Raw genomic sequence first — 25209 nt, 5'->3', positions numbered from 1 at the left:
CACTGAGCCTGATTCTCTGAACTGGGCAGGAATTTGTGCCCCCGGGGTGGAGCCCAGACCTGAGCTTCGGGGCCTGGAGTGGGTGCATAGAGCCTGGGAAGAGAGGACGTCTAAACTCCCTGAAGTAGAGGGAGGGGCTCTGCGTAGGCCCTCAAGGCGGAAGAGGCAGGCTGAAGCCGGGAGGGGGAACCTAGGGCAGTGGACGGGGGAGCCATCTATTGCCGCCTCTGGCGGATGACTCTATGTGAGAACAATCCAATCTCAGAGCCTCATCGCTGCCCACGGAGGTCAGCTGGGAGCCGGCCGTCAGCTCACTGCCCCCCTCAGCCCCTGCCAGCTCCCTGGACCAGCCAGGCTGCCTCCTTGTGAGCGGCCCATCTCAGCCCAACCTCCCGTGATTGAGGGCAGGAGCCACGTGTGCTTAACTCCATTGGCAGAGTCTTTGTACATTTAATGGGTCACCCGAGAGCACATTTTGCACCACAGAGCCACAAATGTTTGCTGAGCGAATGGTCAGCTGCAGAACATCCTTGTCAAGAGTGACCTCTTCCCCTTGCAAGCTGCCCCCAGCCCTCGTGCAACGGAGCCTGTTGGGCGAAGCTTGCCCTCCTGGCCCTGGTTACCAGCCACCTTGCCCTGTGCCTGCTGCCTCTGCGCTTGCAGGGGTGATGGTGACGATCAAATGAGATAATAGATGTGAGGGCCCCAGGAAATGAGGAACTTATTCAATTTGGATCCAACCAGCATGCGGCGAGGTCTCCTGAGGTCAAAGGCACCACACCAAGCCGTTGGGGGCTACAGATGTGAGGCGGTGACTGCTTCTGTGGGGATCATGGTACCCAGGGGAAGGAAACTCATGAAGACTAATTGGAGAGGAGGAAATTCCCGGCACGCGGAAAGAAACGATGTCTGTTCACTTCTAAACAGAAGCAGCTTGGTGTCACGTGTGCGACCAGATCCTGGTCTGAGTCCTGGCGCTGCCACTTGCCGTCTTAACTCCGGGCACATTTTGTTAACCTTTTTGTCTATTTCCTCATTATACCTCATAAGGTCGTGAAGTCGTGTGAGATGCCTGCAGCCGGTAGGAATGCGGCGCTCCCCTCTGTGCTCTCCACTCCTCCAAAAAGGCATGGAAACTGAGCGGGGAGGGGTGCCCCAGGTAGAGGGGGAGGTTGCTCGCCCACAGCAGCAGAGGCCTCACTTGAAATTAGCGACATTGTTTACACACTACTCACAAAGCGCTGAATGCCTTTTACGTGTTTGTTTTCAGAAGCAATTTAAACACAGACTCCTGGAATTTTGGTTCTGCCGTTCGTTCATGCAGCCAGCCACGTCTTCCTGGGGAAAAAGAGGTAGGCTTGCGTTGAACTGTCACAATCCGAATGAGTGGAGAGGAAAGCCACGAATGGGGGTGGAGGGGAGCTTTCGGAGCTGTGGGAGGAAGATTGCAATGGGTTCCAGCAGGTGGAGGCTCAGCCTGGAGCCTTGTAAGACCTGGGGACCACTAAGATGCTCTCTCTGACGACAGGACTCCTGGCAACCCACCACACGCAGGCTGTAGGAGGATGGACCAGGCCTCCAGGGGTGATAGCTTCTTCACCTGCTAAGGAGCAGGGGCCCTTAGCAGAAGGTGGGGCTGCGGAGTAAGGGACAGGGCCCACCTGTAAGGCTGAAGGAGGAGGCAGAGGGGGCATGTTTTTTATACTCAGAAGTTTCTTGAAGAGGAGGAAGGGGTTGCTATCCTACCTAGGTGTACAGAGAGAAACACACACCAAGGATGGAGGTGGTTTATTAGTCATTATAATTAAAAAACTATATATGTGTATATATATATATATATATATATATATATATATATATATATACATGCAGAACTGAAGGATCAGCAGATATAAACCCAAGTATTACAGCTCTTACGTCTAGGTGGTAGCATTAATGTTTACACTTCTTCTTACACTGAGTGTGTATCCTGTTTACAATAGGGTAAAAACGATAAACTCTCTTCATTTGGAAATCAAGGCACCACCATCATCTGCATCATCGCCAGGACTGTGGCATGGGGTTGGGGCTCTTACTCCAGGCTGGGGGGATGGGGCTGAAGACGCCTTCCTCTCAAAGCCAGGAAGAGCCAAGCTGGGACTCCCTCATGCCCCCATCCCATGCCCACCCCTCCTCAACTGCACAGCGGGCATCACTGTGCAGAGCCCTGTGTTAGATGGGGGGTGGGCAACAAGGCCCCCAAAAGCCGCCTTCCTGCATGGAGGGTGTTATAAACCAGGGGGGAATGATGGCCGCACCCTTTAAAATAGCAACACGTTAAAACTCACAAATGAATAAGTACACGCTGAGAAGCTGAGTGTAACAAGAGATTAATAAAGAGGGTGAGCAGCAGAATGAACGTCTGGGGGAGGACTGTTAGTAAAGGAAGAGGGCGTTGGCATTAATTGCTCCGAGCCGAGGAAGGCAGGTCAGGGCTCCTGGTTTAGGCGGCTCCAGGGACCAACAGGGGCCGGCGGTCAGGACACCTTGGCGGAGCAGCTCCCAGCTGACAGCGCTCTCCCAACCCTCAACAGTTCCTTCTGGCTCCTCTGGTTGCCAGGGGAGTGGAGACTGGAGGGGGGCTCTGCAGGCCAGTTAGATGAGGGGACGCAGGGAGGAAGGAGAAAAGTGAGGCTGTATCCCACCGTTCCCTTCCCCCACCCCATCCCCCATTTCTCTCACCAGGGTCTCTGAGATGCTCGGAAGTACCCCATGCCCTCCTCTCGCCTGTCCCCGCCTACATTTTTTTTTTTGGCGGCTTGCGAGGTCTTACTTCCCTGACCAGGGATGGAACCTGGGCCACCGCAGTGAACGCACCGAGTCTTAACCACTGGACCGCCAGGGAACTCCCTCCCCTCCTACTTCTTGTCCCCATCTGCCACTCTGACCCAGAGCATCCCTGCCCCCAAATACCAGTCACCTGGGATTGCCAGGGGCCCAGCTGACCTCTTCAAGGTGCTGCTGGGGAGGCGGGCGATGCGACTGTGGCCGCGGGAACTGCGGGAGGGAAGGAAGGAAGAAGGGAGGAAGGTCACGGCCAAGCCTCTGGACTATGGGGGGGGGGCGGTGGGGGTGGGAGGGTAAGAGCTAGACACGGAGCCTTGGGAGTGGGGGGAGGCTGAGCAACAGTAGGAAGCACTTGGCCAAGGCCAGACCTGAGGGTGGGAGAGGCAGCAGAGGGGAGGGGAGCTGAGTGCGGTTTGGGAGGGAAGTAGAGGTGAGGGGGGTGGGTAGTCCACTCCCTGGATTACCCAGTGAACACTGAATGTCCCCCTCGTGGAGAGAGGGTCTGTGGCCTTTACCAAAGGAGGGAGACATCTCTAATATAATCCTGTAATAGCAAGAGCCCAGGGAACCTCAGACAACCAGACGCTGGTCCTGCCAGAGGACCAGCTGTAGTTGGCCCAGGCGCCTGCTGCCCTGGTGACAGCTCCTTCTTCTCCTCTGCCCACACCTCCCCAGCCTCACCTCACAACGCGCCTCTTCTTGCGAGCTGAGGTCCCAGGGAAGGAAGTTGCCGGCTTGGGGCCCTTCACGGTGAACAGGGGCCTGGGTCCGCTGGGGAGGGAGGAGGATGAAGGTGGCACATCAGGAGGGAACCAGAGAAGAGTGCCAGCACCTCCCACTCCGGCGCCCGGCGTGCGGGGCAGGGAGGTTAGACAAGGTGACCTCTGCGGTTTCTTCCTCCTAAGAGGTGGACTCCCCTCCCTGCCTCACTCGGTCTGGGCTGACAGCTGAGCGACAGGCCTGCTCTGGAAGAACATCCAGGTGTCAGTTTCTGGCGCGTCCGGGGAACTGGAGTTCAGACAGTTTCACCCTTCCACCTGCCTGGCTCTGAGCTTGTTACTGAGAGGGGGTTTGGGCTGTGGGAGAGGTGGGGGGAGCAGTGGGCAGCCTGCCACCCTCGGCCTCCCGAGTCCAGGTCAGTCTGCTGCTTGTTCGCGGCCTTGGACCGTCCTGAGCTGGTCGCTGCTCCCCCCTCCCTGCCACGCGGGCAGAAGCCGAGGGTGAGAGCATCTTCCCACTGAAAAATGCTGAAGAAAGTTTTCTCAGGATCCCCTTCCCAGTTCCAGATGCTGGGCTGGAGGGTAAAGTCTGGGGTGGAAGTGGTAGAAACAGGTATTTCTCAGTGGGATACAGAACTCAGACCAGGCCCAGGTTATGCCAAGGAACAGAGTGGGCCGGGCACCCCGTGTTAGTTCCTCCTCCCCGCTGACCCTCCCCATAGGGGGCGCCTGTGAGCTGCTCAGGGGCATGTGACAAACCAGCACAGAGCTGGCGGCTTTGAAGTATAGATGGACAAGGCAGGGCCTGGAGAGGAGCGACGCCTCCAAAGAGACGGCGCGTTCTGCTCTCCTGGGCCTGGATGCTGGTCAGACCAAAGGGAAGGAGATGCAGTGTCCCAATTCCAAGAGCGTGCTGTCTTCCGTTCCCCTGGGCAGCACCTCTGTCCCTTGTGGCCCCTGACCCCCTGCTGGGAGGCCAGAAGGGAGACCCACCTGGGGATGAAGGGCTGATCCAGCCTGTTCAGCTCCTGGGGGACACTGTCCCAGCCAATGCATTCGTGGAAGCCCAGCTTTGAGGGGGTCTCCTCAGAGAGATCAAAGGTGGCGTTGAGGTCCCGTGCAGGCAGGGCCAGAGGGGTAGAGCAGTTCTGCAGAGCGGAAGGGCCCAGGGGCACCCGGCTTTTGATGACTGTGGCTGGGCAGAAGTTGGGGGAATGGCGGGGGGAGGAGGCCCGTCCCCCCGTGGGGGTGATGGGCCCACACGGAAGCCGAGCCTCAGGCGGGGTCCCCCTCCTCGGGCAGGGCAGGAGGGACTGGCGCCGGCGCTTGGTCCCGGGCTTCGGGTCTGGGGGGCTGTCTGGCTCCAAGGGGCTCGGTCTCCTCCTTTTCTTCTCTGTGGGCCGCTGGGATGCCTGAGCTGAGGTGCGGTCAGGCCCGGGTGGGACGCCGAGAGCGTGTATGAGGCCATTCAGTTGCTTTGCCATGGTCCGGGTCACAGGGCCGGAGTATCCTGGAGACTCTGGGCAGAGAGGAGGGTGCTGAGGGGAGATCAGGGATTGGCCAGAAGGAAGAATGTGTAGAATTGGGGAAGAGAGACACCGGACAGGCAGGAGCCCCTGACTCCTCGGGTCTGCGTGATCCCTGGGGCCTCTCTGTGCAGAAGTCCATGATCCTAGGGGTCCAGTCTCTGACCGAACTATAACCCTGCACCTGGGGCCCCAGCCACCCCTTGGCACCAGAAGACAGAGGCCGAGCAGGGCTGAGACTCACTTGACTCTGAACGTAGCTCCTGAGCCAGAGGTGGCCCCCTGGCCGGGTCAGGCTCCGCGGTGGCCTCTGCTCCAGGCTCAGTGTTTTCCTCTTGTACCAGCTGCTGCAGCATCTCGAATTCTGCGATCATGTCAGGGGTCAGGAGGTTGGCTGCTTGGAGCAGGGAATACTGGTGCTGGGCCAGGCACAACACCCTCAGAGCCAACCTGGAACAGAGAGAAGGGGATCCCCACTCCACCTCAGACCTGCCTGGAGGACCCAGCCCCAGGGCTCCAGGTGTGGTGAGCAGCACACGTGCACTGGCCCTCCCGGACTGCCTGGCCGGCCTCATCACCCTTCCAGCCGTGCTGAAGACCAGGGCTGGCGGAGATGACCCCGGTAATGGTGGGCGGCTTCACTCACTAAACGTGTCCCCTGACAAAGACAGTACTTGGGAAGTAGGGAAAGGGCACTAAGTGGCCTTGGACTCGGAAGGTCTGAGTTTCCTCTGAGCTCTGCCACCTACAAGTGCTGTGATCTTAAGTCCATTTCCCAGAGGGGCAATGGGAGGTAGCAGAGAAGAGCCAGGCTCAAGTCAGACTAACAGCTCAAAACCCGGCTCCAACACATCCCAGCTGCGTGACCTCGGGTCACCTCTTACCCTCAGTGTCCGCATCCCTAAAATGAGGTCAACACACGCAGCCACCTCACAGGGTTGCTGGGGAGATGAAATAGGCAGATTGCGGAATCCTAGTTCCCTGACCAGGGATTGAACCCGGGCCCTCAGTAATGAAAGCACAGAGTCCCAACCACTGGATTGCCAGGGAATTCCCCAAATGGGCTATCTTAGATATAAAGTGTTTAAAGAGTACGTGGCACATACCCAGCACTATAAGGTTAGTTAACTGTTGTTTTCTCTAATAGTAATAATAATAATGCCATCTACCTTGTTAGGTTAATGAGATTAAATAAGATAGGCCATGTTGATCTTGGCTCCGAGGAGACCCTCAAAAATGCATTCAGTCTGCTCTTTCTATTCAGTGATTGGGATGCTGAAAGAGTCTGTGTGTATTAACACATACTTCACATGCACTGAGGGGCTATTTAAAGAAAATTACGAAGGACTCCCCTTGTGGCGCAGTGGTTAAGAATCTGCCTGCCAATGCAGGGGACACGGGTTTGATCCCTGGTCTGGGCAGATCCCACATGCCGCAGAGCAACTAAGCCCATGCGCCACAACTACTGAGCCTGTGCTCTAGAGCCCGCGAGCCACAACTATTGAGTCCGCGTGCCACAACTACTGAAGCCCGCGCGCCTAGAGCCCGTGCTCCGCAACAAGAGAAGCCACCGCAATGAGAAGCCTGCGCACCGCAATGAAGAGTAGCCCTCGGGCTTCCCTGGTGGCGCAGTGGTTGAGAGTCCACCTGCCGATGCAGGGGACACGGGTTCGTGACCCAGTCCGGAAAGATTCCACATGCCACAGAGCGGCTAGGCCCGTGAGCCATGGCCGTTGAGCCTGCGCGTCTGGAGCCTGTGCTCCGCAACGGGAGAGGCCACAACAGTGAGAGGCCCGCGTACCGCAAAAAAAAAGAGTAGCCCTCGCCCGCCGCAACTAGAGAAAGCCCGCGCGCAGCAACGAAGACCCAATGCAGCCAAAAATAAACAAATAAATTTATTTTTTTAAATATATATGTAAAAAATAAAATAAAGGAAATTAGGAGGGTAATGTGATTATTGATGTTGTAAATTTAGATTCTAAGAAAGCAAATTTTCCTTCTGTGAGGCACACCCACGATAAAAGGATAAACAGTTATCTCGGTGGGGGTTATTCATGGCCAGTCATTTATCCCTGAGTAGCATTTACCTGCCTGGACATCTCTGAGCCCCCTCCTCTGTCCTCAGTGTGTGCTCAGGGAACCCAAACTCATTTTATAAAGCAGCCTCAAGGCCTTTTTGAAAGAAGGCAGGATATAAATTAAAAAGGACACAGCAGAAACTCATTCTATATCTGCCTGAGCCACACATTATATGAAAATTAGAGAGAGAAAAGTGGGAGTCTGGGGAAAAAGCCACTGGCCTGGATGTCAGATGACCCAGGTCTGGCCCCGTCCCTCTTGCCGTGTAGCCCCCGTCAGGCTATACCATGGGTTTTCAATTCAGGTTTCAAGAAACCCATCAGAGAACATTTTTAATAGAACAGCTCTGCTTTATCCGTTCTACATATTAGACCTCAGCATAAGATTTCATTTGAAGACAGGGCTTTGCCGCTAAAAAAAAATTCCGAAAAACCACCGAACTGGAAAATCTAAGATCTACTCAGTGCCCTGGTGGTCTAAGATTCTAAACTCTAAGGCCAAAGCAAAATTATTTTCGATGATCTGGTTGTTAGGTTGTTTTCAAGCATGGAGAAGATCTAGAATGTTCTGCAGCCCTTGACACTTGGGGTCTTCCATCACAGTTTATTAGTATCTATTATTAACTCTAAGAAGTAAGGAAAACGAGGACCATGATACCCAAATCGCAGCCAAGGTTGAAGCAACTTGTCAGAAACCACAAAATCAGAGGCAAAGCAGAAATGAGAACCCTGGTGTCCTAGCAACGCGGGACTCCAGGCAGAGAGACCCTGAGTCATCAGTGGGAGTCCATGGTTGTTCCCTGGGGGCCAAGGGGACATCCCGCCAGTGCATCCCTGCCACTCCAGGGCCCCAGGGAGTCGGCAGCGGGAGACAGATAATGAGCCGCTGATTATTCAGGCTGCAGCAGTTTTTGCTGAGTCGGGAACAGGCACTCCCCAACAAGAAATAAAATTAAACAGGCCCTTCTGTCCGGAAGCTTTAAATACACTGCTTAGCGTGAAGCGTGCTGGGGAGGGAGGTGTAGGGTTGGCGGCAGCAAAGCTAAGTGGCAGGGGATTTATGTTCTGGGGGCCAAGGAAGAAAATACTAGCTGCACCTCTCTATTAAGCACAGAAAGAATGGTCCAAAAGCCATTTCTCTTTGGGTTTGTATTTACTTCAGAGGAGAGGAGCAGCAGTCAATCTGTTGATGAAGACACACGACGAACACCTGACTCAGGAAAGCTGTCCCTTGCTCAGCTGCTGGCAGCTGGCTCCTTGCTGAGCACAGGCAGCTTGGCCTTCAGACTGGAGAGCAAAGCACTAGCCCAGGCAGCCCTGCCCTAGCTCGGTGTTTGCCAGCTGTCTGGATGGAATTCGGTGTTTTGCTTCCCTCCTGTTGGGCTGCCAGCTACACGGAGTAATAAATAGAGAGGATGCTACATAAACAGAGTAGGTGATAATATCAAATTGTTGACAGCAGGTAAGGGACAATATTGATGAGAAAAGACTTGCCTCTTTAACTAGAGCAGAAACAGAGCTTTTGTGATATACTTAGCGCCAGCTCCCACCCCAGGAGGCCTGGAACCCATTGCCTCCCACCTTGGAGCAAGAAGATACCTACTGCTTAGAACGGTCGCTGCCCAGGTTCTGTGGTGGGAGGTGGTCCGCGACTGGCTTGGGCTGCAGGGTCAGGTCAGGGGAGCCGGGCAATGGGTGTCTGAGGTTCTGTGCTGGCACCTGGATTGGAACCTAGAGAGGAAGGGAGTCACAGGTCGAGGGCCCAGGACGGACTCCCTCGCTTTACGTGAGCAGCTCCTACAACCCGTCCCTCCTCCAAGAGTGGGAATGACAGCTCCTGGAACAACCAGGTCCTGGTAGCGGCTTTTTCTCTCCCGGTCCCCGTGCTCCTTCCCTGCTCCCCTTCTGTTAACACTCAGCCTCCCCACTTCCAGACACACAGGATCTGACAGACTAGTTCTTCCTGCGCAGGATCTGAAAGCCTCCTAATGACTGAGGTGTAAGACATCCAGGTAGAGAAGCTGGGACTGAAGGGACCCTGTGAGTTGGGGGTGGGGCATTTCTTTCAATATTCCACCAGCTCCAAGTCTTACCTCCTCAGCCGGACCTTCGTCCTTGTCCTCTGGGAGCTGCTCCCTTTCTGAAGAGTTCCCTTCCACGACCTTCTCCACCTGGGCCTCTGTCCCCAGGCTCTCCTCTTGAAGGACTGCCGACCCTGGGCGTAGCTCTGGGGTGCAGGGCTGGCTGGGGAGGCGGGATGGCGAGGGGCAGCTGGGAAGGCTAAGGCAGAAAGGAGAGGTTTGAAAGGCGGGAAGCGGGGGCAGGTGGGAAAATCAGGGAGGCGGCAGGGTCTCTGTGGCTCCAGGTCCATAAGGGGTGGATGCCTGGGTAATAAGAGGGCAGTAGCTGAGCGTGGGAGAAGGAGTCAGGGATTTTCTGGTTTAGGAAACAATGACACCCGCCCCTTAAATGCACCTTCTTTTGAAGAGTAGATGCTGCTTATATAGGCTGGGGTGTGATTTACTCCTTTGACATAGACCATTCTAGGTGACAGTCAGTGTGCCGGGCAGTGAGTAGGAACCCCTAACCCCAGATGCCAGAACAGAAGCAAGGAGTCCTAGCCCTGCAGAAGCTGGAGAAAGGATGGGGGCAGGTAGGGGTGGCAGAACTCACGGTTGATGTGGAGGGTCCGCTTTGGGGGGCTGCGAGGAGTCCTGCTGCGGGGCCTGGGCTCCTGCCTCGTACACTCGGAGCTTCTCCCTCAGGGCGGCCACCTGGAATGAAGCAGCCCAGCCCCTCAGAGCGCCGGGTGAGCACAGGAGGCAGGGGGCAGGCAGAGCGCCCTGGCCGCGCGCCGGCGGTCCCGTCCTGCCCCCGAGCGGGGCGCCCTGCCTCCCGGCCAAGCTCCCGGGGCGGCTCCTCACCTCAGCCTGGAGCTGCTGGCAGATGCTGGCGTACTGGCTGATGTGACAGTCCAGGCTGATCACGTTGCTCTTCAGCTGAGATGGGGGCACAGGGGAGGGATCTGTTTGTTCATTCAAAGCAGCTTTCGGCAACCACTTCCGGCGGCCAGACGCCGCGCTAGGCACACCTCACTCACATTCCCGAGACGCACCCTCACGACTGAGGGAACAGGGAGGCCAGTGGCTCTCCTAGCACAGCAAGAGGAGAGCTTGCCTTTGAACCCGAGACCCCGGCTCCCTGACCGATATGCTCTCTGCAGGCCAGGGGCTCTGCCGCAGCGGCTCCTGGAGCACCAGGGCTCCCTGGAGGAGGCGGGGCAAACCGGGCAACTCTGCTTTTATCTGTGTTATATGTTGTTTTGCCAAAAATATGGGCCTGCTGCTAAAAACAAGTCTGACAAAGATCACTGGCTGATACTCGTCCAGTCCCTTCCGTTGCCTCCCTCTCGAGAAGATTCTGCCTCAATCGTCCCAGCGCTGTGATATTTTAAGGACGAGGACCCCTTTAAGCACTTCTTCCCTCGGTCCTGCGGGAACGCTTGCTCCAGGTACCAGAGGAGGCCAGTGGGTCCTGTCCCCTCCTCCTCCCAGCCTGGGGGCTCCCCCGACACCCCTACACCCCCACTCCAGGGTGGTGGCCCTCCCAGCTGGCACGCACCGAGAGCTTGATCTCCTTGGCCCGGTCGGCATACTTGAGGGTGTTGTAAGTGTCCTCGTAGGCCAGGCTGGAGGGGCTGATGGCAGCGATCATCACCGTGCGGCAGTTGCCCCCGATGGAGTCCTTGAGCAGGCGGGTCAGCTTGCTGTCCCGGTAGGGCACGTGAGACTTGCGGCCCTGGGGACAGTGGGTGGGCGTGGAGCGAGTGTCTGGACTACACAGACCCAGGCTGGACTCGGTAGCCTTTGCTTTTTGTTTGTTTGTTTTGTTGACCCCACTGCTGGGCTTACAGGACCTTAGTTCTCTGACCAGGGATTGAACCCGGGCCGCTGGAGTGAAAGCACCAAGTCCTAACCACTGGACCACCAGGAAATTTAGACTTGATAGGTTTCGGCCCAGGGCTGGAGGGAGGAGCCTTGGCTTGGGCACTGGGTCGCTGTCCCGGGGAGGAGCCTGGCCCCGTGCAGCTTTACCTTTGCGTCGGCCAGGGCGTTGAGGACGTTGATGAGGGCCAGCAGGGAGCGGTTGATGTTGGCTCCCTCCCGCAGCCGCTCCCCCTTGGCGTGGGTGCTGGACGCCCGCTCCGAGCCAGCCAGGTCAATCAGGCTCATCTTGGCCACCCGAAGGGCCTGGGTCAGACCTGGGATCCGGTCCTGCTGCTTCACGAAGATCTGGGGGCAGATGGCAGGGGTGAGGGGCCACTGGGCACCAGGAGCTCCAGCTTCAGGCCCTGGCCTGTGACCCCTCCTCACCTGGAAGATGGCATGGGAGCGGGAGGACGTAGCGTTGACGTCAGTGGGGTGCTGCGTGCGGTTACGGTTCCCCCTGGTCAGCATCCCCAGCAGCTGCTCAGCTGAGGTCGGCTACAGATGAGATGTGCAGGAAGGGGGCTGTGGTCTCCCCAGTGGGGACTTTTCCCCCAACAGAAGGGCTGCTCTTCAGGACCCATGTTACCCCCTTGCTATCACCACCACTGCCCCAACAGGATCCAGGACATCCCCAAACTACCCGGGGAGGGGATCCCGGAGGACCAGTGGGGCTGCTCGTCCCACCTGAGCCCAGCCCCTTACCTGGTGGAAGGAAAGCCCTTGCACCACCACCCCCTTGTCGGGGTCCTCACGGATGGCAAGGGGCCCCTTGGGCTCCAGGAGGTCGTGGATCTGCTCATTGTACACCTGAGGAGAAAGGAAGCCAGGGAGAGACCCGAGGGAGAGGCTGGTCAGGAAACCTCTCCCCTAGGCGCTGGGGAGAGCTGAGTTGCTGGGCCAGGGAAGCATGATGAGACACGCCGTGGTGAGTGGCACTCTGCTGGATGATGTCACGTTATGAGTAGGACAGGCGGGGTCAGTTCACACGCAGTCTCTCTTGGAGCTGCGTCCACCCTCTGGGCCCCCGTCTGCCCACTCCCTACCACCCTCTCCCCCCTCCTGCTTACTCCACCCCACTCCCTCTTTAGGTGGTTGTGAGAATGAGAGATGGGGCCGCCCAGTCCTGGGGTGCAAACAGCCCTACCTCCTGGTAGCTGATGAGCACCTCGAGTCTCTTCTCCTCCCGGCAGGCCTCGAGCCTTCTGTACAGTTCCATGGTGGTCAGGTACATGATGCCAGGGTCCCCCTCTCTTCCCAGCATGGTGTGTGTCTTCCCGGCCCCAGTGGCCCCATAGGCAAACACTACAGAAGACAGAGTAGGGAGTAGGGTGGCGGCAGGGCCAGATCCACCTTCTACAGGGGCTCCCCCAGTGCATTTCCATCCGGTCAGCCCTTCCCTTCTCCCCGAGCCCCTTTCCTTCCTTCCACATGCGCGGTTCCACTGCTCCCTCCCACCCACCCACATCCCCTACGTTCACAGCTGTTGAGTTCTCCGTGTCCATTCCTGGTGCCCCTGTAGGCTTGTGGATTTGAGGGCAAAGCGGTCTCCACTATGAGTGGGAGCTTATCCCTTCCTCAGGGAAGCCTTCTCCAGCCTGGGTAGCTTCCTCTGTGGAAGGCCCACAATTCTTTCCCTCATATCACTTATCTTGGTTTTTAACCACACATTTGTGGGTGTGATTCTGTGATGTGTTTTCTCCCAGTTCTAGACTGCAAGCCTCATGAATACAGGAACGCTGTCTGCCTGATCTGCTATTGTATCCCGTGGCCCAGTGGAGTGGTCCCCACACAGGAGAAGAATGAATGGGGGGCCCACAGAGAACGCACGGCCAGAGCCCTCCTCAACCAGTGCCCAGCAGAGGGGGAGACGGGCTCACCTGAGCAGTTGTAGCCCTGGAGGAAGCTGTCCAGGATGCTGTGGGTGGTGTGATGGAACACGTCCTGTTGGGTGGCCGCCTCACCAAAGACCCGGTCAAAGACAAACGTCAGGTCTTTGCCCTTCTTCTTGGGGCCATCATGGACGCTGCCCCATTTCAGACCAAGGAAGCCCCCATCAGGCTCCTCAGGGTCAAACACCAGCACCCGCTCATCCACCACCTGAACCACAGGCCGCCGCTGACTCTCCAACTCCCTCGGGGTGGGGGGCCGCACCCGCACCACGACCCGCACCATGCTGTTTTCCACCGCCATCACCATGGCAACACCTGGGCAGAGACATGATGGAGATGAGGACCAATCTGACCCAGGCCTGACCAGGTGCCCTCAGCCTAGCACTCAGGGGCCTTCTCCCACCTCCTCCTCAACAGCTCAGCTCCATGTTATACCTCAAGAGAACATTGATGCCAGCACCAATTATCGACAAATATCTTTCTCATCTGAAAGACCATCTTCGTCATATCCAATGACTGTATATTTTTCAGAGGCCTATTCTGGGCTTTCTATTACGTTCCACTAATCTGTCCACTCCTGTGCCAGCACCACACTGTTTCCACTCCATTCCTTTACAGTTGCTTCTTATCTAGCAAGGCAAGACACCCCTCCCAACCCCAGCTTTCTTTCTCATGATTCTCTTGGCTATGTTCAGTCATTTATTCTATTCGACTTTAAGAACATTTTATCAATTCCATCCCCATCCCAGAACCAACCCCCCCCAAAAAAAACTCTATTGGGATTACAATGGGAATTATATTAAATTTACATATTTATTTTATATGAAATGTTTTCATACAAGAATATGGCTATTACCTTTCTATTTGTTCATGTATTTTTTATATCTTCAGATAGTTTCTATAATTGTCCTTTTAATACAATACTTAAGTACTTTATTGCTCTTATGAATGGAATACTTTCCCTATTTCCAGGTGCTAATATGGAGAAACATGATTGATTAAAAAAAATTATTTATTTGGTTGCGTTGGGTCTTAGTTGTGGCAGGCGGGCTCCTTACTTGGCTCCTTAGTTGTGGTATGCAAACTCTTAGTTACGGCACCCATGTGGGATCTAGTTCCCGGACCAGGGATCAAATCCGGGCCCCCTGCATTGGGAACGTGGAGTCTTAACCACTGCGCCACCAGGGAAGTCCTGAAACATGATTGATTTTTATATATTTGCCTTATACCCACCATCCTCAAACTCTATTATTATTTTTATTATTATTATTATTATTATTTGGCTGTGCCACGAGGCTTGTGGGATCTTAGTTCCCTGACCAGGGATTGAACATGGGCAGTGTTCAATCCCTGGTGAAAGTGTGAAAGTGTGTAGTCCTAACCACTGGACCACCAAGGAATTCCCTCAAACTCTCTTATTGACTTTGAGTGCTTCTTATTAGAGCTCATTGAGTTTTCTGAGTATACAATTATGTATCAGAAAATAATTTTTTTAACTTTTTCTTCTCCATACTTACACTAAATATTTCATATGTTGTCTACTGTATTCCCTAGAACTTCCAAAACAATGTTGAATGATAATAGGCATCCCTGTATTGTTTTTTTTTTAAATAAATTTATTTATTTTTGGCTGTGTTGGGTCTTTGTTGCTGCGTCTGGGCTTTCTCTAGTTGTAGAGAGCATGGGGCTACCCTTTGCTGTGGTGCGTGGGTTTCTCACTGTCGTGGCTTCTCTTGTTGTGGAGCACGGGCTCTAGGCACGTGGGCTCAGTAGTTGTGGCTCACGGGCTTAGTTGCTCCGCGGCATGTGGGATCTTCCAGGACCAGGGCTCGAACCTGTCTCCCCTGCATTGGCAGGTGGATTCTTAACCACTGGGCCACCAGGGAAGTCCCCCCCCACTAATTTAAATGCCACATTTAACATAACTAAATTCTCATATAAACATGAACTTGTTTTGTGACTCTCCATTCTGATCTACTGAAATGTCTATTCCTTTTCCCGTAACTCGTAATTATTGTGGTTCTATAATATATCACCTTATTGTTCTTTTTCTTGGCTATTCTTGGGCATCTTGTCTTGTGCATGATTTTAGAATCAGCTTATGAAGCTGATTCTATGAAAAATCCTGCTAAGACTTTAATTGGGATTATTTTGAATTTATAGATTAATATGAGAATTGGCATCTTTACAGTATGAAGTCTTCCCATCTAGGAATATCGTATCTCTTTTCATTATTCACAACTTCATAATCTTCGGTAAAATTTTATTGTTTTCCTCACATGAGTTTTGTACATTTCTTCATAGGTTTATTACTAGTTACTGTATAGTCTTTGTTATATTGTAAATAAGCTCTTTTTTTTTTTTTTTGCTGTACGCAGGCCTCCTACTGTTGTGGCCTCTCCCGTTGCGGAGCACAGGCTCTGGACGCGCAGGCTCAGCGGCCATGACTCACGGCCCCAGCCGCTCCGTGGCATGTGGGATCTTCCCAGACCGGGGCACGAACCCGTGTCCCCTGCATCGGCAGGCGGACTCTCAACCACTGCGCCACCAGGGAAGCCCAATAATCTCTTTTTTAAATTACATTTTCTAATTCATTTTGACAGAACAAAGGAAAGCTACTGATTTCTGTATGCAGATCTTGTATCTGGCCACATTGTTGAACACCCTTATTAGTTCTAATAGATTGTCATTGATTCTCTTAGGTTTTTCAATTAAATGATGATATAGTTTGCAAATAATAAGTTACTTTCTATTTTTAGCTCTTCTATATTTAGTTCCCCACCCTCCACTACCCATTAGCAATGGGTGCTAAATTTTATCAAATGCTTTTTTGGCACTCGCTGAGATGATCACACGGTGTTTCTCCTTTAGTCTGTTAATGTAGAGGGTGACATGGATAGATTTCCTAATATTGCCCTGGTAGTAATCCCAAAAGCTTATTTACCTATTCTCTCTTGAATTCCCCTCAGACCTCTCTCTCCTTTCATTTCACCTTCAAGCCAGCCTACCAAAGGTAGAGATGGAATTTCTGCAATGCAGGAGTCACAGATATCCTGGAAAAGTTCAGCCCAAGTCTAGGGATATTTTAACAGGGGTAAGAAACAGGGGGCTGTTCCTGGGGGATAGGAATAGATGAATGCTTTCCTAGGAAAGATGAGGTCCCACTGATGGGTCACAATTACCAGGGTCATTCAGCAAAGAAGCACGGGATTTCTACCTAAAACTCCAGCAAACAACTTATTTTTTCCTTGGGGAATGAGGCAGAATTGAGTTGACTTCAAACTCCTGTCCTTCACCCCCAAACTTCTTAATTTCTTCCCCACACAAAACAAAGGAGAGATGTCAACCAATAATCATCTTTTTACTTGTGTGTAATTAATTCTATTCCTGTCCCAGTAATCAGCTCATCATCATAATAAACATAACAGGTAAGTGTCCACTCTGTCAGGGACTGTTCTAGGCGCCTTACACGTTTCACCTCCTTTCAACCCCATCATGACCCCACATGATAGGTACTATTATTATACTCATTTTTCAATGAGAAAATTGAGGCAGAGAGGGTCAAGCAACTTGCCCGAGATCCCAGTGGTAGTAAGTGATGAATCCTGCTTCCAACCCGGGCAGTCTGCCCATAGAGCCTGCTATACTGCCTGGGAATGACGTTATATATCACACCCTCATGATCACATTGTTGTAATAGTCCCTTATGTTTGTATAATAATTATAATCCCTTTTATGTAACTAGCATTATGTATGCTGCAAACGCTTTCGGATAAATGGACTAGACCTAGTTTTCAACACTCAGAATTCCTGTCTCCCATCCTCGCATTCCCACCCCCAGGGAACCCCACTCTTTTTTTTTTGGCTGTGCCCCACAGCTTGCAGGATCCTAGCTCCCTGACCAGGGATCGAACCCCTCGGCCCTCGACAGTGAAAGCATGGAGTTCTAACCACTGGACCGCCAGGGAATTCCCAGGAACCCCACTCTTGTGACCAGGAAAGTGAAGGCAGAGGGTGCCTGGTCCCACCATCTGAGTCTACACTGTATTAGCGGAGTTGGAGCTACAGAGCAGCCTAACATTCAAAGCAGGAAGTTAAAAAGGGCACTGGCAGCGGAGTGCGTCTAACCTTTACAGTTCTCTCCTCTCCGCCTCCTGAGGACCAGTGAGGCTGACTGTTTGCCTAATGAGATGTTTTCCTTCTTCCAGAGACAGTGCTGAGGGTGTGGGGTGGGAGGTGGGAAGCGGGTAGGGTGACACTTGGCATGGCCACAGTTAGGACACCTGGGTCCTCGTCTCTGCTTTGCCTCTGACTGGTGGGGAGGTCTTTCCACCAGCCACACCACGTTGATGTCATATCATCTCCCTTCGAGAGCCAGAGAGAACAGCTACCGATCTGCTCCTGCCCCAGGGGGATGGGAGATTAATGAGAAAACGTTTGTCAAGTTTGCTTTGATCCTCGGTTGGAAAGAGCTTTTCAGCCCAAAGTACAAGGGACATGATTCTTTAATAAGATCTTCAGGGTTCTGAGCCAGCCACAGTCACGTCATGTTTCTAACCTGGGGCAGCTCATTAAAACCCGGAGGCTAGTTCGCCGCGGAGCTGAGGCTGGGAAGCCAAGATTCAGTTGTTTTCAGGGTAGCCTCCTCTGCCCATCCTCATAGGGACAGAGAGAACAAGCCCAAGGTCCTCAGAAGCCCCTGGAGAAGAATTTTTGAGGACTTGAGGGGGGTCTGCCTGCAGACATTGGGAGCTCGGAAGGCAGGGAAAGTGCTTAGCCCTTGGGTGTTGTACTTTTGTATAGCGGTTACTGTGGTCCCCTTCATTGCTCCTTCACAACAATCGTACACTGTGTTTCTGGTCCTTAAGCTCCAAGAGAGCAGGACCCTCTTCTGATATAGTCTGTGCACCCCAGATGCCTAGGAGCCAGATCCAGCATGCAGTAGATGCTGTATAATATTTGTCCTGTGAATGAATAGAGGCCAGAGAAAAGCAATCTGAAGCCAAAAGCCTAAAAATAACTACAATTATAGCTAACATTTATTGAGCACTTACTATGTGTCAGGCACTATGCTAAGTGCTTTACAAGTGTTTCGTTTATCTTTCACAGCAGTCTCATTCTGCAGTTATTGATACATTTGTTACATCCCTACTCTGCAAAGGAAACTGAGGCTCAGGAAGGAAATTGCCTCATGGATGGTAAGTAGCAAGGCCAGACCTTGACTTTGTTCTGTCATCAGAGGCGCTACTCTTCATCCTAGCCTGCTCTGCCTTCTACCTGGGCTTTTGCAGCTCTTAATCCCCCTCACCTTAGTACCCACAGAAAAACGTCCAAAGATAGCTGTTTCTTTCTATGGGTGGTAGCAAAGAGGAAGGAGCTGTGTCCTTTTGTTTTATAGATAGACAGTCATAAGGCTGTAACTAATGATAGTTTTGTTTATTCCTTTCTAATCAATTTTATTTATTTTTCTTGTCTTACAGCTCTGGCTGGGACCTCAGGTACAATATTGAAAGCAGCAATAGTGAGCAATCTTGTCTCTTTCCTGCTTTCATTTTGCTCTTTGTTGGTTTAACGAAATTTACCTCTATTTCTAGTTTACCATTGAAAAAAATCATAAATGGTTATTGAATGTTATTTCTGTACCTAATGGGATATGTTTTCTCCTTTAATCTGTAAATGTGTAAATTGTATTAATAGATCTTCTATTGTTAAACTATTCTCACATTCCTGGGATAAACCCAATTTAGTCATAATGCATTTTTTAAAAATACAACACTAGCTTCTGATTGCTAGCATTTTATCTAAGAGTTTTACAACTACATTTATAAAAGAGATTGGCTTGAAATTTTCTTTGCCTCATTTTTGGTATCACAAAATAGACTGGGGACTTCCCTGGCGGTCCAGTGGTTAAGACTCTGAGCTTCCACTGCAGGAGACACAGGTTCGATCCGTGGTCAGGGAACTAAGATCCTGCATGCTGCGCGGCACCCCGCCTCCCCCCCAAAAATAGACTGTAAATGTTTTCTTCCTTTCTTTCTTTTTTTGGAAGAGTTTCTAGAAGATTAGAATCATTTCAATTGCCTGTATATTTTTGGTGGGTTTTTTTGATGTGTGTGAAGGTAGATTTTAAACTAATCAAATTTCTTCAGTAGTCCTAGGTTTGTTCAAAATTTCCATAGCTTCTTTTTTTTTAATTAATTTATTTTATTTTATTTATTTTTGGCTGTGTTGGGTCTTCATTGCTGCTTGTGAGCTTTCTCTAGTTGTGGTGACCGGGGGCTACTCTTTGTTGCAATGCGTGGGCTTCTCATTGCAGTAGCTTCTCCTGTTGTGGACCACGGGCTCTAGGCAGGAGGGCTTCAGTAGTTGTGGCACAAGGGCTTAGTTGCTCTGTGGCATGTGGGACCTTCCTGGACCAGGGATCGAACCCGTGTCCCCTGCATTGGCAGGCGGTTGCTTTAACCACTGCACCACCAGGGAAGTACCTTCCATAGCTTCTTGAATCAGTTTAGGTAAGTTGTTTTTCCTAGAAATTGCCCAAAAGCATCATCAAAAAGAGTTTCCATTGAAGTCTTTCTCTCTCTTTTAATCTTTCAGTAACCAAAGTTATGTCCCTATTTTCATTCCTAAGGTCATTTTTCCATGTTTCTTTTCTTTTTCTCTTAATCAATATTACCAGAGGTCTGGCTTTTTTATTAGTCTTTTCAAAGATACAGCTTTTGGCTAAGTTAATCATCTCTATTATATAGGAAAATGCTATTGCATTACTTTTTGCTCTCAACTTCTTTTATTTTCTACACTTTAATTCTGTTGTTCTGTTCTATCTTATTAAAATTGAATATTTGCCTCATTTTCAGATTGAAAAAATACATGTTCTAATGTAAGTCTTTAAGACTATAAATTTCCCTCTAAGTATTCTCTAACTGCATTCCCCACATTTTATAAATAGCATTATCACTGTTTCATGCTAATTACATTTTAATTAGAATAATGATATCCTATTTGACTGAGTTATTTAAATGTTTTTTTTTTTAAAAAATCCAAATGTGGGTTTGTTTCTTTTTCTTTTATATTTTAAATTTAATTGCTTGTGGAAATAGAATATGGTTTGTACAATACTCTGATAACTGTTTAGATTTGCTCTGTAGCCAGATAGAGATAATTTTTATTAAGACCTCTAAAAATATGCTACTGGCATACTTTTTTTAAAAAAAAGGTATAAAATGGAGCTGGGTTGGTTAACATAAAACCAACAAATTGAGACACTTTAAAATCTCTCTCTGATGGTGGGGGAATTCAATCATGAAATAGGCAGAGAAGGACTGGATACTTTGGTAGTTGTTTGAAGCATGGACTGTGTGACCGGAGAGGAAAAAGAATAGTGATAAGACGGGTGAAAGCAGTGTAACATCCACGAGAAGCTCATACAGAAAAATTTTGTGGATGTTCTCCTCTTAGCTAGGCTTAACTTCTCTGTTTCTTAACCTGTAAAATGTAAATATTAGTATCTATTCCATTGGGTTGTTGTGAGGATTAAATGAGTTAACTCAAACCTGGTAAGTGCTCAATAAATGTTAGCCATCATTATTAGAATTGATATGACATACTAGCATTTCGCCCCCTACCAGAAGAACCAACATCTGCAGTAAAATCGCCTATTTTCCTTGACACAGACCAGGATTATCTTTCCCGTGTCACTTCAGTACCTTAAAGGGTCAAAGCTAAGAAGAAAGGCATCCTAGGAACAGTAGCAGAAGGCCTAGTTTTCCGTCATGCAGATCTTCTTTCATTCTTTCCTTTATTCAATCAAATATTTACTGGGTGCCCCAGTAACTATGTTACGGCCCCTGGCACAGCTCTGCAATCAGTTCTGCACAGATGTGCAGCGAGGGTCTTAGCTACTCCTTACAGATGTGCAGAGAGTCCCACGTCTCTAGTTCTAGTGCGCGGGAGGACCCAATTCGTCCTTACGTATGAGCAGGGGTACCTTTCTCAGAGCGGATGTACAGAGGGCTGGGCCCGGATGCAGACATGAGGGCCCAGTCTAGGTCCTGTACAAATCAGCAGAGGGTCCCGATCTCCCGTGCAGGTATAGAAGGAAGGGCCTTCTCCCCGCACCTCCCCCCACCCTGTTCGGAAGGGGCCGCCCGGGACCTGATCGGTCTTCACGCTGCACCTCCATGTCCCGCACAAAAGAGGCCGGGCTCCGGCTTCCGCCGCCGTCAGCAGCTGGGTCCGCCGGTCCAGACTTGAGCGCAGGAGCCCGAGGGGCCGCCTCCGTCGTGGGTCAGCGCTTACCCTTCGTCGGTTCCCCGCCGCTGGTGTCGCCCCTCGCTGCCGGGTCCCGCCGCAGCAGACAGGAAACCCTGACCACCGGAGAGCGCCGCCCCTCCAGCACCCGACCGGCGCCAACCTCCGGCCCGCGCGGAGTGTTCAAATTAGCCGGGTCGGCTCATCGGCGCTCGCCATTGGTCACAGTCCGGATGGCTAATTGGCTGTTTCCTAAGTAACAGTGTACTGCTCCGAGGTGGCGGGAGTTGTCAACAGTGCGCTTGCGCATTTCCCCTTCCTGCTGGCTGGAGGTTTGAAGCAGTGTCTCTGAGGCTGGAGCCACCAGACCGACTGGCAGAAACCAGTATGGGGTTGGGGTACGGAGGGGGAAGGGGAGGGTTACGGCCCGTCTCAGTTGTCCCTGGGACTGAGTTCATCACCAAATGCAGCAACCAGACATCAAACACGTTTTCAAACCTGCTTTTTCTGTGGGCTAAGTCGGCATCCACTTACCCAAGAAGGGAGTTTCCAGGGTTTCTTCTCTTCCGCGACCATCCGAAGAATGAACTTCAAGCTTTGATGTGGAGAAACCGGTGGAGGCAGAGAGTGGCTCCTGCTTGGCTTTGACAGTGCCAGGAGTATCATGGACGGATTGTTGAATAAGAGGGGCGGCCCCTTAGGGCACCGCTGGGCTGCAGTGTCTCTATCCTCCACAGTGGTCTGCTGCTTGGATTCTGGTGGGCCACCCTCATGCTCATCCCCGGCACCGGGGGCTGTGGAGGTGGAAGAGAGAGCCTTGCCCTGGAATCGGAAAGTCTGATTGCAATCACTAGTGCCTGTATCATTAATTAGTGCTGAGACTGTGGAAGTCACTTCTCCTCTCTGGGTGTCAGTTTCCTCATCTATAAAGTGGGGCAAATATCCTGCCCTTCCTAAGAGCATGGTTGGAAAACCCTCTTAACTTCCAGCATATGTAAGCTTTCTATGAGTCTGATCAGGATGAAACAGCAATGGCTGCCCGGAGTCAGTTGCTCACCAGTTTCTAATGATCTGTCCCCACACTGGGACCATGAACAGGTCTGAGGCATGCAAGAAAGCAGGAGGCAAAGTTCCCTGGCTGGCCTGCCATCAAGATAGGAGTGTCACTATTTAATCCCTGGTTGATTTGGCCCAAACTCCATTCACCTACCTGGACCTCTACCGCCCTCTATTCAGTGAGCTAGCACTGCTGGTTTGGTGAGAATAAAATGAAACAACCATGCAAAAATGCTGTTATTGTAAAGCTACCAGAAAACCAGGCTATTCTTGCCATCTCCACTACCCAGGAGAAATAAGCTGTTAAAGAATGGCTTCCAGGGCTTCCCTGGTGGCGCAGCGGTTGAGAGTCCGCCTGCCGATGCAGGGTACACGGGTTCGTGCCCCGGTCCGGAAAGATCCCACATGCCGCGGAGCGGCTGGGCCCATGAGCCATGGCTGCTGAGCCTGCGCGTCTGGAGCCTGTGCTCCGCAACGGGAGAGGCCACAACAGTGAGAGGCCTGCGTACCGCAAAAAAAAAAAAAAAAAAAAAAAAAAAAAGAATGGCTTCCAGGGCTTCCCTGGTGGCGCAGTGGTTGAGAGTCCGCCTGCCGATGCAGGGGAAACGGGTTTGTGCCCCGGTCCGGGAGATCCCACATGCCGCGGAGCGGCTGGGCCCGTGAGCCATGGCCGCTGAGCCTGCGCGCCCGGAGCCTGTGTTCCGCAACGGGAGAGGCCACAACAGTGAGAGGCCCGCGTACCGCAAAAAAGAAAAAAAAAAAAAAGAAAAAAAAAAGAGAACGGCTTCCAGGTTAGGGATCTCCTCCCCCCTCACAGGGATGTGCATTATAACAGAGGTTTGGAGTGTGGTTGAAAGCTTGGGGTGCCCAGGAGACGAGGGGAATAGGAGCCTCTTGTGCCCTGTAAGCCAATCTTGCCCTGGTCCTATTCTGACTCTGACAATTACCTGGAGAAGGTGAGGTGAGTCACGGTGAGGCCAGGAGCAGAGGCTGGCCCTGCTATGGGCAGTGGAAAGGGGACATTTACTTGCTTGATCATTTGGGGCAAGTCACTTAGCCTCTCAGAGCCTCAGTTTCTGCAGTTGTATAAAAAAGAGGATAAAATAATACTTAGCTTGTTATAAAATTAGAAATAATGTAGGGAAAGCAACTTGCAGACATTCAATGAAGTGGTAATGGGTGTTCTCGTATTCGTTCATTCAACAAGTATTTACTGATATGAGACAAGTAGGCTCAGAGGATAGGGTGGTACGTGATAAACACTCACCTCCTACCTTCATAGAGCTTCCACGCTATGGGAGAAATTGGCCTATTAAACAATGACTAACAATGACATGAGAGATGGGCTATAATGAGAACATCTGAGGGTGTCAGGAGGAAGTGACATGCAAGCTGAGGTCTGAAGGAGGAGTGGAGCTCGTTTGGTGAGTGGAGCCATTCCTTGGATCTTAGAGGCCAAGGGAAAAGGATTCTGCAGGTGACGGAGTCAACCAAGCCCAGTGATGCTGAGAGAGCTTGGTAGGGCCTGGTGAGGCCCACCTTAGTGGACACAAATGGAAAACCCTTGGGCCCTACACCACAGATGCTGATAAGGGGAGAGCAGCCTGGTACTGGCCTAACAAGAACTTCAAAGCATAGAACCCAGACGTGAGGGCTGGGTGCAGGAGTTTTGCCTCATCTGGCAGCAGATGTTTCTGGGCTGACATGGCTGGGGGTGTGAAAGGCCACAGGCTCTGTGCTCTTGTGAGGTGTGTGGATGTCTCACTATCTGCAAGTGGCAAGACTACCAACCCTGGGTGCTCAAAGGAGGCAGAGAGGAGGCATGTCCATTCACCTGTACCCTTGTCACTGCACATCTTTGCACCTGGATGTAGCATTCACTGCTTCGGGTGTAGACCAATTTTAAAAGGTCCTTGGATAAGGCAGGAATAAAGACGCAGACCTCCTAGAGAACGGACTTGAGGTTATGGGGAGGGGGAAGGGTGAGCTGTGACAGGGCGAGAGAGAGTCATGGGCATATACACACTAACAAACGTAGTAAGGTAGATAGCTAGTGGGAAGCAGCCGCATGGCACAGGGATATTGGCTTGGTGCTTTGTGACAGCCTGGAGGGGTGGGATAGGGAGGGTGGGAGGGAGGGAGACGCAAGAGGGAAGACATATGGGAACATATGTTTATGTATGACTGATTCACTTTGTTATAAAGCAGAAACTAACACACCATTGTAAAGCAATTATACCCCAATAAAGATGTTAAAAAAAAAAAAAAGGGTCCTTGGAGACTTCCCTGGTGGCGCAGGGGTTAAGAATCCACCTGCCAGTGCTGGGTACACGGGTTCAGTCCCTGGTCCGGGAAGATCCCACGTGCCGCAGAGCAACTAAGCTGGTGCGCCACAACTACTGAGCTCACGTGCCTCAACTACTGAAGCCCGTGTGCTCTAGGGCGGCATGCGACAACTACTGAGACCGAGGGCCTATAGCCCGTGCTCCGTAACAAGAGAAGCCATCGCAATGAGAAGCCCTCGCACCTCAACGAAGAGTAGCCCCCGCTCGCCGCAACCAGAGGAAGCCGTGTTAGGTACTGAGTGAGCCACTTGGAAGATGCTCTCAGTATGGCCTTGGAGACGGCAGATGGCTGCTGGGGAAGTCCAGGAAGGCTTCATGGAAGAGCAGGTGTTCTGCAGGCAGCTGAAGTAGCCCAGGGTCTAGCAGCCCCATCCCTGGTTCTGGGCAGGCAGGGAGAGGTCTGTAACGCTACTGGCCTAGGCAGTTGTCCTAGTGCTGGCTGGGGTTCTTCACTCAGGGAGCAAAGGGGCTTGAGCCCTGGGGGCCTGGGAAGAACTCCTTGAATTTGCCCATTACTGTCTGGGAAGAGAC

The 25209-nt window shown here is 51.9% G+C and overlaps 1 protein-coding gene across 1 annotated transcript; it reads right to left on the bottom strand.

Moving 5' to 3' along the window:
• Nucleotides 1-1892: 1892 nt before the first annotated feature.
• Nucleotides 1893-21424, bottom strand: KIF18B (kinesin family member 18B). Its single transcript, XM_059998591.1, has 16 exons — nucleotides 21326-21424; nucleotides 13016-13342; nucleotides 12283-12440; nucleotides 11841-11945; nucleotides 11523-11633; nucleotides 11244-11441; nucleotides 10771-10947; nucleotides 10074-10148; nucleotides 9823-9923; nucleotides 9243-9429; nucleotides 8753-8880; nucleotides 5316-5521; nucleotides 4539-5064; nucleotides 3508-3597; nucleotides 2960-3036; nucleotides 1893-2623 (listed from the first exon to the last, which is right to left on the bottom strand). The coding sequence occupies exons 2-16, from the start codon at nucleotides 13332-13334 to the stop codon at nucleotides 2517-2519; spliced, it is 2565 nt and encodes an 854-aa protein (XP_059854574.1). The 5' UTR covers nucleotides 13335-13342; nucleotides 21326-21424; the 3' UTR covers nucleotides 1893-2516.
• Between the last annotated feature and the right edge of the window lie 3785 nt (nucleotides 21425-25209).

This window comes from Delphinus delphis, chromosome 19 (genome assembly GCF_949987515.2).
Source record: "Delphinus delphis chromosome 19, mDelDel1.2, whole genome shotgun sequence".
Lineage (NCBI taxonomy): Eukaryota > Metazoa > Chordata > Mammalia > Artiodactyla > Delphinidae > Delphinus > Delphinus delphis.
The sequence above is the reverse complement of the archived record's forward strand: the minus strand, read 5'-3'. Positions and strand labels throughout refer to the sequence as shown.